The following is a 14595-nucleotide window of genomic DNA, read 5'->3' as shown; positions in this document are numbered from 1 at the left end:
GAGATTTCTAAAGATAGCTACAGCACTTGACCCAAGGTTTAAGAATCTGAAGTGCCTTCCAAAATCTGAGAGGGATGAGGTATAGAGCATGCTTTCAGAAGTCTTAAAAGAGCAACACTCCGATGCAGAAACTATAGAACTAGGGTGACCAGATCACCCAAGTCAAATATCGGGACGCTGGGGGGGGGGGGGGGGAGAGAGGTTGGCGTGACGCGGGGGGGCGGGGCCAAAACAAACAAACAAAAAAACCACCCTTCCTCCACAAGCGCTGGAGGGAGGCCCGGGAGACATAGGGGAAGCACGGGGCCAGGGTGAGTGAGAGTCCGGCCTGGCCCCGAGCAGGCAGGACACAGTCGGGCGGTAGGGAGAGTAGGGGGGCTTCCCGCAGGGCCAGGCGGTGGCTGTTCTCCCCCCGGGCAGCAGGACTCGGGAGCAGCCGCTGCTGCAGCTTCCACTGCCGCGGGGGGAGGAAGCAGCCAATGGCCAAGCTCGGCGGCTGTGGCTCTGGCGTCCCTGAACCCCACAAACCCAGGCCTGTTGCGGGGACCCAGCAGCACACATGCTGCGCCCAGCCCCTGGCCAGTCGCGTCTGGGCTGCTGCCCAGCTGGTGCTATCCCGCGGCGGCCCCGGAGTGGGGGCAGTAGGCCCCAGTCCCCCCGTCCCGCTCGGGTCCCACAGGGGAACAGGCTCAGGAGGTTCGGGGGCGCCAGAGCCGCAGCTGCCGAGCTGGCCATCAGCCGCTTCCTCCCCCTGCGGCAGTGGGAGCTGCAGCAGCGGCTGCTCCCGAGTCCCGCTGCCTGTGGGGGAGAACAGCCGCCGCCTGGCCCCGCGGGCCGCCCCCCTCCTCTCCCTACCGCCCAACTGAGTCCTGCCTGCTCAGGGCCAGGCTGGACTCTCACACACCCCAGCCCTGCGCTTCCCCTGCGTCTCCGGGGCCTCCCTCCAGTGCTTGTGGAGAGAGGAGGAATGGTGAGCCTGGAGAAGAGGCGGGGATTCGGGGAGGGAGCCAATGGGGGGAAGAGGGAACGGAGTCGGGGTGGCGGGGGGGGGGGGTGAGCACTTCCGGGCTCCAGGATCCGGAGCATTTCCTTGTTTGTCCAGTGTCCCAACCGCACATCGGTCGGGACGCGGGACAATCAAGGAAATATCAGGACAGTCCCAATAAAATCGGGACGTCTGGTTACCCTATACAGATCCGAAACCACCAAAAAAGAAAATCAACCTTTTGCTGGTAGCAACTGACTCAAATGATGAAAATGAACATGTGTCAGTCCATACTGTTTTGGACTGTTATCAAGCAGAACCAGTCATCAGCATGGATGCATGTCCCCTGGAATGGTGGTTGAAGCATGAAGGGACATAGAATATCAGGTTTAGAGGTCATCTAGTCCAACCCCGTGCTCAAAGCAGGACCAATCCCCAGACAGATTTTTACTCCAGTTCCTTAAATGGCCCCCTCAAGGATTAAACTCACAACCCTGGATTTAGCAGGCCAATGCTCAAACCACTGAGCTATCCTTTCCCCCAAGGAATCAAAGTGGTGTTTAGGACCCTGAGAAAGAGCCCACACTACCAGGTACACATACCTGCCCTGCCCCCAGCTTCTCTCCATACGAATCTTTAGCTCATCTGGCATGTAAATATCTTGCGACGCCAGCTACAACAGTGCCATGGGAATGCCAGTTCTCACTTTCAGATGACATTGTAAAGAAGCAGGCAGCATTATCTGCTGCAAATGTAAAAAAAAACTTGTTTGTCTGAGAGATTGGTTGAACAAGAAATAGGACTGAGTGGACTTTCTAGGCTCTAAAGTTTTACATTGTTTTATTTTTGAATGAAGTAACTTTTTTGTACATAATTCTACATTTGCAAGTTCAACTTTCATGATAAAGTGATTGTACTACAGTACTTGTATTAGGTGAATTAAAAATACTATTTCTTTTGTTTTTTACAGTGCAAATATTTGTAATAAAAATATAAAGTGAGCACTGTACACTTTGTATTCTGTTATAATTGAATATATTTGAAAATGTAAAAAACATCCAAAATATTTAAATAAATGGTATTCTATTATGTTTAACAGTCCGATTAATTGTGATTAGCTTTTTTAATCACTTGTCAGCCCTAATATATATACAAGGAGGAGAGCCTGGGATCACTAAGACCTAACTGGCTGATGAAGTCTAGCTGGGAGAGGAGCGGGGCTGGGTTTATACAGCCAGGAAGCTGGTGACAGGAAGGGGGCCGCAAGGAAGTAGTTTGCAATCTCTCCTTGGGAGAAGTGATGTGTGTTTGAGGCTACAGGGATCAGTAGTCTGTAGTTACTCCCTGGAAGGAGGGAGTTTGAGCTGGTACACTTGGTGGGGCAGGGATGACAAGAAGCTGTGGGAAGGAGCAACGGGGTCTGAGGAAATCCACAGTTGTCCCTGGACTGGAGTAGTGGGTGGGCCCAGAATCACTATTGGCCACTGGGAAAGTGGCACCATCAGGATAGTGCCATAGAAGAATACTGGTGACTGTTTGTGTGGAAGGATTTTGGGTAATCCCAGGAAGGTAAAACCACATAGTGACCCAGCTGGAGGGCTGAGCCAGGAAGAGGAGTCAGTGACTCCTGGAGTGAGAGAAGAGCTGCAAAGGGTGAAAGAGACAGTGTGATAGAGTGCAGCTGCAGGAAGGGGCATTGGCCTTGCACAGCTAGTCCCCAGAACCACCAGGAGACAGTGCCGTCAAGCAGTGAGTAGAGCCCCCATCACAGGACCCTTCAGGAGGGTTGGTATTTTGTACAATGAAACCCACAAAATTCTGAATGCAGGTGGTTATCTTGTTTTTTCATAATTACTTCAAGTATTATCAAGGCATTTCCTTTTTTCTCTCTATTATGATATGTATTTTTATGTCCAGCATGCTATGAATGTTAAAATGTTTTGCATTTTAAAAATCAAACATACTGTAAGAAAAATATGAATTCAAACAGATAAACAAAGTAGGACAGAGGTTATACAGTAAGAAAAATTACAACATTTAATGATATGATTCACTGTCCCAGAAATTTTATAAATATATATATTCATTTCTGATAGTATACTAACACTAATGCAGTTTTATTCTTAAGTGCTCTACTACATCTTGTTTTACAATTTGAAGTTTCAGTAGTATTCAAATATTGCTTCACATCACAAAACTCTACATCTACATCTAAGTGCTTTAGAAGTACTCAGAATATTCTGATATAAAATCAAATAATCCACTGTTTCTAGAAGAGTAAAATATGTTATTCAGTCTTTAAAGCACTTAATATATTTTACATTAGTAATTCCATTTAAACTGTTTCCGATATAGTACCCTTTACATTTTCTTTGCATAAAGCTACTAATTGTACAATGTAGGAACAACAAAATTATTCCACATATTAAAATATAAATATAATATTTCCAAAATGATTACTGTTTTGGATTATTTAGATATTACTAGAATTAAATTCAGTATATGAATTATTTGGAATATTTATGTAAGATTAAATAAATGTTTGAGAACTAAAACTGACCATTGGTAATTTTACCAATGGGAATAACTCATAGTTTTCCCGAAGTGGAAGGCCTTCTGTATCACCAGTCCTTTACCATATGGCTTTCTACTGATTGAAGTAGCATTCCTATGGCAGAATTATAACAAGTGTTTAAAAAAAGCTGTACCCAAATTTGTTCGGTGCTTTAAAAGCTCAGCTAAGAGGAAATACTATACAACATAATATACAAACTTTACATTTTAATTGAAAGCTTAGATTTTCAAATACACATAGCATTCCCGAGCCTCCTATTGCCATTGTTTAAAATAGCTTCTTTGAATACTCTAGTGCCAGAAACTACATCTCAAATGCGTTCATTAATTTTTTTAAAATCAACGTAATAATGTGCATAACTACAGGAAATGGACAAGAGCTGCATTTTAGATTGCATTAAGATCTCAGTAAATTCAACTAAATGTTCAAAATGGAACTTTAGCTGTGTTTCAAAAGCGATACAATTAATTAGAAATAAAACCATATTCTGATCTCAGCAAGTGAAAACTAGAAGCTGAATGTTTGTTTGGACATGGTGGGAAAACATCCAAGCCCACTTCAATGGGGCTAGGATTTCACCCCTTCCATTTTTAATATAATTCAGTGTTCTGAAACCTTATGTGATATGAAACATTTTTACCAAGTGAATCAAGTTGAATCCTATTCAAGATGAAAGCACTTGAACTTGATGCCTTTGGGCACCCTTTTGCTGAAGTGTGACATATTTGGGACAGTGGAAGAATGGCAGTCCCTTAACCAGATTGTAAACGAGTGTCTTTAAAATCTGCTATAGGAGGGGTGAAATCCTAACCCCACAAAAGTCAATGGGAATTTTGCTATTGACTTCAGTTGCATCTGGATTTCACCCCACATACTCTATTGGTAAATATTTTTCTTTATATTCATCAGTAGCATTCTTTTTAGTGTCAAATTAGTACTGGTGAAAGATTGGGGTAGGAGAGGAAGGTTTAAGTCTCTAACATTAGCCATACATCTAGTCTATCAAATGCAGATATGATAGAATAATAGTGTTGTTTTTAAAAAAAGCCACACCCAAATGTGTTCAGTGCTTGAAAAGTTCAGATTTTAAACAGTTGGGGAAATACCCAGACAACAGAAATAGAAATAAAGAAAATGTTTGGACACATGCAGGTTCAGTATGAAAGCAACCAAATCTTTATACAATCAGGGTCAGATCCTCTATCTGTCAATATGTGGAACTCCCTAGTGAAATGAACATCTTTTATATATTAAAAAAAAAACAGCATATGGCTCACAGTGAGAACTAAGCGAGAACTCCACTGTATCCAAGCACCATCAGTCTCAAAATACCTGCATCCATAGATTGTTTAGATCTGGCATGATTCATGTTTAACATACTTATGTAATGTTTTCTCACCAAATATATGGTCTGATCAGTGTATTTACTAAGTGATTGAAGGCAGAAAAAAACAAGTTATTTAATATTTGTGGATGTTGCATTATTCAGTTCTTGGAATCTTGGAACCTAGACCTTTGTTATTATGGGTTTATGTAGCATTAATGCTGTAAGGTGCTTTACAAATGCAGACTAAGACAAGGTATCTGCCCATGTTTCCACAGTGTGCCTGCAATTAGATAGCATTCGTGCTTTTTTTAGTAACCTTTTCTGGATTCCATCAAAATCTACCTTCTACATTAAATCAGTTAAATAGTATAGATTCCAGGTGGCCCATTTTCAGTTTATAAACAGAATACAATTGCAAAATGGTGCACTTAAATAAACACTGTGAAATCCTTTAGGCCATAATCCTACTGAAAATGATCAGTGCATTTGAGACGCACCCAGGTTAAGGGTGAAACCATTTTAGTGTAATACAATGCAGAATTCTAGACAAGCCACAAAATGAATGTATTGCAAGCCATCATTTTAGCACAAGAATGATTGCAATTTTTCTTTTTAAGTCTTACTAGATCCCTTTAGGAAGACTTGCATTGTGATGGACATCTCAAGTCATCTAGTCAAATGAATGGCTGTTAATCAGTTCTCTCACTTTTTTTCTCAGGTCATAAGATGCTCTTGCTATTTTTCTAGAGTCTTCAACAGCCGCTTCCTTGTCCCTTAAAATTCTATTGCTTTTTTCATCTTTCCTTTTGATGGCTTCCTGAATTTCCTGTAGGTGACATTTTTCATCATCTTCAACTTTTTGTTTTCGAAAGTGGTGGTTTATTTCTTTTAAATAGTTACTTTCCTTGCTACGTTGTGCTTTGTCTTGGATATTTTTAGACATAATTTCTCGGGCTTGCTGGATCTTCATCTCCGCTATCTGCAGCAACATATTTTTACGCCTTCTTTTTTCTTCCTCAGTCTCTTTTGCTCTAAACTTGGCCAATAGGACTTGTTCTTCATCCCTTGAAGATTTTTCTTTTAGTTCTTTGTTCCTTTCTTCCATCAGCTGATCAAGGATTTCTTGAGATCTTTGAAGCTTTTGTTCTATAGAAAGCCTCTTATAAAGCTCATCAGCTTTGACTTGGTGATCCATTTGCGATTTCAGGGGCCTGTGTCTGGTTTTTTCATATTGGTTCAGATCTTGACTCCTTTTCTTCCCCTCCATTTCTTTCAACAGTCTTTTTTCAAAGGCCTGCGCCATTTTTTCCTTTAATAGATTATAGTTGTACTGCTTAGCATTCTTCTCAGCTATTCTTTTCTCTCTCAGTTGCTTTTCTTGACAGCGTTTCCTGTACTCAGCCTGGACTTTAGTTCTTTCACGTTTTTCCTTCCGCCTCATTTCTTGCTCCTCGGCTACTTTTTCCCACTTCTTGTGCTGTAACATCATTTCTTTCTCTCTGGCCTTCAAAAGCTGTTGCTCTTCTAGCCTGAGCCTGGCTTTCCTGTGCTCTCTATCCCTTTGCCACTTCTCCAGGCTTTCAGCAAGATGGTGCTGCCTTTCTTTTTCCAGTTTTGATTTGATCTTCTTCTCCCTCCCTCTCATCTTATCCCAGGCATCAGAGGTCTGCTGCTGTCTCTCTTTCAGATCCTGCTCCTCCCGATGCCTGGCCAGCATCAGAGCTGCAATCTTTCGGTCCCTTTCAGGGATTAAGTCCTCATATCTCTTATCAGTTAGATCCTGGACGCTGACCTGGGGCTCTCTCCTTCTTGACCTCGGGGGATGGTGGACGCTGTGTTTGTGGTAATGGTTTTCAGCCCGTGTATCCTCTTCATCCTCATCTTCATACTGTCTGGCAAAGGAGTGCATCAGGTCACTCAGGCTTGGGCTGCTCTCACACGCCTCCTGCCAGCCCCCGCTCTTGAGCTCTTTCTTCCCGGGCTTGCTGGGGGCGGTCTCCAGCTGGCAGGAGGAAGAGGAGGCGCAGGCGGAAAGGGGCTTGCTGGCCTCAGAGATGAAATCTGGGCCATACTCCCGGGTCCTCTGCACAGGGCTGGCCCACTGGTCCTCCCTGAGCCCCTCCTCCAGCCGGCTGCCCCGGCCCAAGGGGCTGCTGTCGGGGTGCCCCGGGCAGTCCCCCCGGAAGAGGCTGGTGCAGGAGGGGTTCAGGGAGGTCGCATACCCTTCCCCCGCCGGGGGCACATGCCGCTGCCAGGAGGAGGAGCGGCGGGACTGGTGGGGGACCCGGCTCTTCTGTCCCTTCCTCAGCCCCGCTTTCTGGTACGTCGGGGGCAGGCTGCAGCCCCCTTCCCCGCCCGCCGTCTCCGGCTCCGAGCCGTACGGGTCCAGGTACTGCGGCGGCGAGAAGCGGCCCGAGCCCGGCCGCGCCATCTCCGAGCGGGGCGCGGGGCAGCCGGGCTCAGCGCGGGGGAAGCTGCGGGGCGCGGCCGGCTTCTTGCTGCCTCTGTTGGGCGCTCGGTCACTCAGGGAGAAGCCCGCGGGGAAGCGCCAGCCGCTCTCGGCCCCGAGACACCGCCCCGGCCCTCGCCGCCGCCGCGGCTGCTGCATGGCCCAGCTCCTGCCCCGCGGCGCATCAGCACAGTGACCGCCGCGCCGCGTCACAATGGGCCCGCAGCTTTTAGCCCCGCGCCCGCCTCAGCCCGCCACGCGCAGCCACCCCGCACCTGATACAAGGGTATCAACCATTGGCAGATCTTGGCTTAAGCTAAGGTGAACAGAGATCAAGGTGATCAAAAAAGCACCTTGAAACTTTCAAAAAATACTGGAGGGACACGTCAAATATTTGAAAAAGAAGTTGGGACAGATAAGCAATGTATCCATGAAGCTCACTATTAAAGTCTGACAGGCAGTCAAAATATTGGAAGCCCAGAATTGTGCCTTATGCTCTGAAGCCTCTGGTGCAAGCTGATTTGGATCATTTAATGAACACCAGAGTCTTGTCACCAGTTTCACACAGTGAAGTGGCTCCATTCATCAAATGATCAAGAAGGATGGCCCCGTCCAAATGTGTGGAGCTATCAAAGTTAGTGAGTTGCTGTTCCAGGGCAAATCCTTGCAATTTAAAAGTCTCTGGTAGTCCACTTGTAACTTTTAGTTAGGTTATACAGTGCTTAGCCATGTAACCAATAAAGTATATGTGTTTGGAAAGTTTTTGTAAGTAGGTTTGGAGGAATGTGATGCCCTCCTTTTAAATGTTTTAGCACTTTTGTGTTAGTTTCAATTTTGCAGCTAGAACAATAAAGTGAATAGAAACAGTTTTGTGCTGTATCTCCTTCTCTGCTGAGTCCAAACATAACATGCAGAATTCCTCCTTTGGCCTCACTTCAGCTCTCTCTGACTGTACACCGTCAGTGCAGGCTACAACTGACTGTTTTGTGCTTGTCTGATGCCAACATGGCTGCTTCTCCATCAGAGGTCACTGCTTTGTCTGCAGCACCTCCAAAATTATAGCTGCCTCCTCCTTTTGTTTTTATGTTTTGTTGCTTACTCCCCCTCTCTTGCTGGCCGGCCCATGCTACTCCTGCAGCAAAAGCAGCAGTCTGGCACCTTGTTTCTAGGTGAACTTCTTTTCTTTTGTTCATGTTCAGGCAGTGAGAACACTGGACACTCATGGGATAGAAGATCTTCATTGCCATTGTTATAGTTGGACCCAGCAGAGAAGGAGATAAGGGGAGCTGATTTAAACACAACTATGTCTATCTGCTGTGGTGACTCTTATTATTCTGGCAATAAACTGGAACAAATGAAAGTAAGGCTCTGCACAGAGTTCATTGAAAGGGGCAGAACATCCACAAAGATGAGGACTATATGTTGGAATTTACTTGTTTTCTTGGTTCATTTGAAAGTCTGTGTAGTGAGAAGAGCATTGGGGTACTAAGCTCTTAGTGGCCAGTTAGGGTGACCAGACAGCAAATGTGAAAAATCAGGATGGGGGTGGGGGGTAATAGGAACCTATATAAGAAAAAGAGCCAAAAATCAGGACTGTCCTTATAAAATCAGGATATCTGGTCACCCTATGACCTGTGTTTTTAAAGGAGGCAGGAGGCAGTGTTTTGAATCCTCTGAAGGGTTTTTTAACTCCATATTCTCATTCCGAAGTACAGCGAGAAGCAGATTAGACATCATGAAGCTGTGGATGACTGACCAGGTTATCAGTCTACAGTTAAGGGGCACAACTTTGTTACAAACCCCAATTGGAAAAGGCCACATTTTTACATCTATTTCTAATAGCGAGCCATGTTAAAATGTATTTTAATATTAGAATATTTGGTTTTGCTCTGTATTGACAATCACTGCACTGTGTTTTAACACAGTCTCTTAAACTTCATTTCCTATTTTCTTTGTTCAAAGAAGCCTGGGTAGAATCAGAAATCTGTGCTGATTTGTAATTGTGCATTAACTTTAGACTCTTCTTTTAGGCCATTTGGACACTACATGCCTACATCAAAACTTTGACTGGGTTTACTTATATAATGTCCTGTTTAAAGAATGACTTGAAAACTGATGCTTTCTGGGTTACACTGGTATGTCTCTTTTATTCATGCAGTTTGTTGTGTGGAAAACTCAAGTGAACAGTATTACATATTCATCACCCTGTCTTGTGTATGTACAACACTCTCGTCTGGTAGCAGATAGAATGTTTCAGAATAAACTGATTTTTAGTCACTCTTTAAAGTGACAGATAATTTTCTCTTTGGGTTATTATTTAGCATCTGTTAGACATAATGTACTTGAGAGCATAGAGCATATAGAGAATAATGTAAATGAAAGCAGACAGCCTTCTAAAAACTGTCCCAGTTCATAAAATGAATTATGAAAATGCAACCTCTGCAAATGAATTACTGAAAGGACCAATTGCATTGTATAGATTTCAGTAAAAAAAAAAAATCACACAAACAGGTGAAGGGAAAAATAAACTACTTCTGCTAGGCATAGATATTAGAAAGGTGTGGGTTTGTTGTTTTTTTTCCAAAATTTGATAAACCCTTTATAAATACAATATACTCCTTCTTATCCAAATAGCAGGGGGAACATGGATTTTATTTGGTTAACTGGGAGTTTGGATAATCGAGAGGTCAAGAACCATTCAACATTAGGACGGGGGCACATCGTCCTCCTAGGGGTTTCTGCTCTGCCCCACTCACTCCCATGACAGCAAAACTACAGTGGACTCCCGCCACTGCTGCAGGGCCAGTGACACCTGATCCCTGCAGGCACCCAATCCTTGCAGGTGTAGGGTGGGGCTGTCTGTGATCCTGGTGGGTCACAGTAGAGATCCCCTAGTCAGGACTCTGCTCTGCCTCACCCAGACTACAGCCTTCCCTGCACTTTGTACCTGCTGAGACTGGCTGTCACTAGCCCTGCAGCAGCACAGGGAGTCCTCTGCAGCTTTGCTGTCATGGTCCTTCTCGCTCAGTCCCATGACAGCTGGGCTGCAGTGGGCTCCCTGCGTTGCTGCAGAAGCCATTCATAGCAGGATGGCCTCCCCTGTGGCCATGGGCGTCAGCTCCTCCTCCTCACAGTCCTGGCCAGGGCCTTTGCTCTATTATCTGAACCTCTGCATTATCCAAATCCCTTCCTGTTCCCCAGCACGAGATATATGCTGCTGAGGGCATGTATCTTGTGCGGTGGACAAGAATTCAGATAATGCAGAGGTTTGGATAATAGGGTTTTCAAGTAAATGGGATTATACTATAGAATCATAGAACTGGAAGGGACCTTGAGAGGTCATCTAGTTCAGTCCCCTGCTCTCATGGAAGGACTAAGTATTATCTAGACCATCCCTGACAAGTGTTTGTCTAACCTGTTCTTAAAAATCTCCAATGATGGAGATTCCACAACCTCCCTAGGCAATTTATTCCAGTGCTGAACTACCCTGACAGTCCAGCCTAAATGGACCTGGCTACAATTTAAGCTCATTGCTTCTTGTCCTATCCTTAGAGGTTAAGGAAATCAATTTTTCTCCATCGATCCTTGTAACAATCTTTTTTATGTGCTTGCAAACTGTTATCATGTCCCCTCTGTCTTCTCTGCTCCAGAATAAGCAAACCAAATTTTTAATCTTCCTTCATAGGTCATTTTCTAGACCTTTAATCATTTTTGGTGTTCTTCTCTGGACTTTCTCCAATTTGTCCACATTTTTCCTGAAATGTGGCGCCCAGAACTGGACACAATATTCCAGTTGAGGCCTAATCAGCATGAAGTAAATTGGAAGAATTACTTCTCATGTCTTTACAATACACCTGCTAATACAGCCTAGAATGATGTTCGCATTGTTGCAACAGTGTTATACTGTTGACTCATATTTAGTTTGAGTGTAGATCAAAGTAATGGTTAGATGTATAAGAGTATATTGGGTGTTTAAATTTATGAAAACTGAGATGTTATTTGCATATCTGTTCCTGTTATAATGTAATAAACATTTATATTGTTTATACCCTTGATGGGTTATTTAGTTAAAGAAATTTTGTGAAATGATAATGAAGGACTCTTAACAGAAAATACTAATTTCAGAGCAATTGGACATTAAATATGATGGTCTAAGGTCAAAAGACAAGCCCATGTGGGTAGCTTGTCAACTTATGTCAGAAGGAGCTATAAATATGGATTCAAAGAAAGATCTTATATCTCTTAACTGTTTGGACTCTTGAAGTGCACTAGATGCAAAATGGAGATCCCAGAGTCTGTCTGGGTACCTTTAGAGACTTTTGGGAAACTGGGAGTTTATTATATCACTGTCATCATATAGAGTTACAAACTGATTCACCTGTACATATATTTTACCTGCTTTAACCTCTCTAACTTTTTTCTTAGCTAATAAACCTTTCATTAGCTTACTACAGAATTGGCTGCCAGTGTTTTTTGGTGTAAGATCTAAAGTACCAATTGATTTAGGGTAAGGTCTCTTGGGACTGAAAGAAACCTGATACAGTGTGATTTTTGGTTTAAGTGGCCTTTTATCACAAAGTTCAGTTTGTCTGAGTGGCAAGATAGTCTTGAGAGTCTAAGGGGACTCTATGGTAAGACTGGTACAGTGATCCAGGAGTTCACATTTGTTACTGGCTTGGTGAAATTTAACAGTCCACCATGAGGTAGGCACTCACAGTTGTGATCCATTCCAGACAGCATGACAGGTCCCATACGCTGGGGCCCTAAAAGACATGTTTAGGAGCATGGTCAGCTATAACAATAGTACCAATGCCATTAGAGATAGAATGATCAAGTCTTGTGACACTAAGAAATAGTCCAATTTTGAATATGTTGAATGAGCTGCAGGAAAAAACCCTATAATCTCTGGCTGTAGGATTACCCAGCCTCCACATATCTTGTACACCTAAGTCAGCCATGTATGTATTAATGTTTTTATATGACGGTGGAGAAGATTGATCAATGACTAGCTCTAGATCTTTGTTAAAGTCACAAGCTATAGTAGGATGGCAGCCCATTTCATTTATACTCAGTGTTATGAAAAAATATGGGATCATCCTGGTTTAGCCCATAAAGATTGGCAAATGATTACAGAATTGCCAATTTCAGCCTTGAGAATAGTAAATCTGTCCTTACTGTCAGACCTCAGAATATTAACTTTCAACTTTATTGGTATAGCAATGCCCCTCGCTTTGGAATTAAAGCAACTAGAAATTGAGGCCGACCCAATCTCTATTCAGTTTAGAAGTTTCAAGTTCTGCCTGCCATGCTCCAAGAGACAACTATGTCAACATTCTCTTTAAGCACTGAGTATATTTTTCCCTTTTTAATAAGGTTATTACAACTCTTTATATTGCAAGAGATGCATTTAATTATCAGGGCCATCATTGTTAATATATTGGATAAAGTTGCTTTGTGAATAAATGAGAAATTGCAGTTCATGCATAGAAAAGCAGCAAAAGTTATATAATCCAGGGATAGGGTGTCACTTCTCAGTACATATTCTGCAGGAGGGAGAAGGAAATTCTGAGCATGGGAGGGTAACAGGAAGGGGGCAGAAAGAGGAATTAAATAAGTTTAAAAAAAAAAGGAAAAGATAGTGGAGTGAGAAATGTACATTAGTGACATACAATCAGAAATAAGAATCTATTTAAAACAGTTCAAAAAGTACACACTTGCCACCCAGAGGAGGTGGCCGGATCAGGTGAAATTTGGCAATCACCACATCCCCTTCAGTCCCAAACATTACTATACTTGTAATTACCTATTACCAATACTTCCTTCATAGGTTAGTCCATAAGGAAGCACCACTAATAATGCAATGATATAAAATAACTAATCAAATGAAATATTTTACATGGATGCTCCTTTCCCATGAGTTAAGGCAATAGTAAGTAAATTGATAACCCTTCAACCCCAATGAGAGAGAGGGGAGAAAAAAAAAAAAAACTAATCTCAATATCAACTTGTGCCCATTAACTTGTTTAGACAGGTGCTTGATCCTGGTCTTTTCTTCAATTGATGAGGGTTACAAGCAATTTATGGTCTGTTATCAGTTTAAACTAATCCAATCCACACCAGATATTTGTAAAAGTTCTTCCATGCCCATGTACTTGCCAGGCACACATTTTCATGTACATATTTTTTCTGCTTCTGTGAGTATGCAAGAGCAAAATGCAACTGGCTTCCACTCAGAGCCATGTTGTTGCAACAATATACTACCTAGACCACAGCTGTGTGCATCCACACTGCCCATTGTGAGTTTGTTATCATAGTACTTGAGAACTGGAGCTGTGGAGATCATTTTTTACCTTTTTGAAGGCAATGTCTTGATTTGGGCCTCATAACCAATGTGTATTGGTCTTTAAACAGTTTACTGTGGTTTTGTCACCGTAGAAAGGTCTTGTAGGTATCGACCAAGGTAATTTACAATCCCCAATATGCATGTCCATTCTGGTACATCTGTTGGCGCATTCAATTCTCAAATTGCTTTTATTTTCTTAGGGGAGGACTGATTCCATCTTTATTGTCTGTCCCAAAACCTTGGAAAACAAGGAAAAGTGTATTCAGTCCAAACTGACTGATTAGGCTGAGGACTTAGAGTTTTATTGGGTTCTTCCATCAAAAACTCAAAAGATCATCCATGAAAACTACAACTCCATTTGTGTTCAACAGTTCTGCCATCTTTGTTTGCAAAATTTCAGGTGCAGTGATAATCCTAAAAGGTAATCTTCAAAAGCAAAATCTCCCAAAGAAAAGGTGTGATAAATGTTGTCAATTTAGCACTTTTTGGCTAAAGGAATTTTCCAAAATCCGCTCACCGCCTCCAGCTTGGAGAATACTATAGCTCCTTTCACTCCAGGGTGTTGTGGAAAAATTAATCACATGTTGTGTTTGGATCAGAACAGCCTGAGGCCCACTTTATTACAAGCATGCAGGGAGTCACAGCCAGCCTACCTGGTCTGTTTAACAAAGGAACACAGAAGGTTATATAGCTTAAAACCACATTTAGTCAAACACACTTTTCATTCGTAATATCCTTTTAAACAGAAAAGCAGCTCCTTATTAGGAATACAAAAGCAACAAGCTTTCCTGTTTATTATCAGATTGTACTTTTACAGTTAAGGCTTCTAATGATTACAATTAGATCTTGCAAGACTGGCATTTTTCATTCTCTCTCTCCTCCTGCCCCTTGTACACAGTTATTTTAATCAAAGTTA

The 14595-nt window shown here is 42.8% G+C and overlaps 1 protein-coding gene across 1 annotated transcript; it reads right to left on the bottom strand.

The window, feature by feature from the left end:
* Positions 1 to 3002: 3002 nt before the first annotated feature.
* On the bottom strand, positions 3003 to 11756 carry CCDC185 (coiled-coil domain containing 185). Its single transcript, XM_054021503.1, has one exon. The coding sequence runs from the start codon at positions 7493 to 7495 to the stop codon at positions 5558 to 5560; it is 1938 nt and encodes a 645-aa protein (XP_053877478.1). The 5' UTR covers positions 7496 to 11756; the 3' UTR covers positions 3003 to 5557.
* Positions 11757 to 14595: the final 2839 nt, after the last annotated feature.

The sequence above is a fragment of the Malaclemys terrapin genome, chromosome 3 (genome assembly GCF_027887155.1).
Source record: "Malaclemys terrapin pileata isolate rMalTer1 chromosome 3, rMalTer1.hap1, whole genome shotgun sequence".
Classification (NCBI taxonomy): domain Eukaryota; kingdom Metazoa; phylum Chordata; order Testudines; family Emydidae; genus Malaclemys; species Malaclemys terrapin.
This window is presented reverse-complemented; position numbering and strand designations above follow the sequence as displayed.

Bases quoted from the DNA above. Each gene is read 5' to 3' on its own strand.
- CCDC185 (XM_054021503.1), bottom strand. From the start codon at position 7,495: ATGCAGCAGCCGCGGCGGCGGCGAGGGCCGGGGCGGTGTCTCGGGGCC.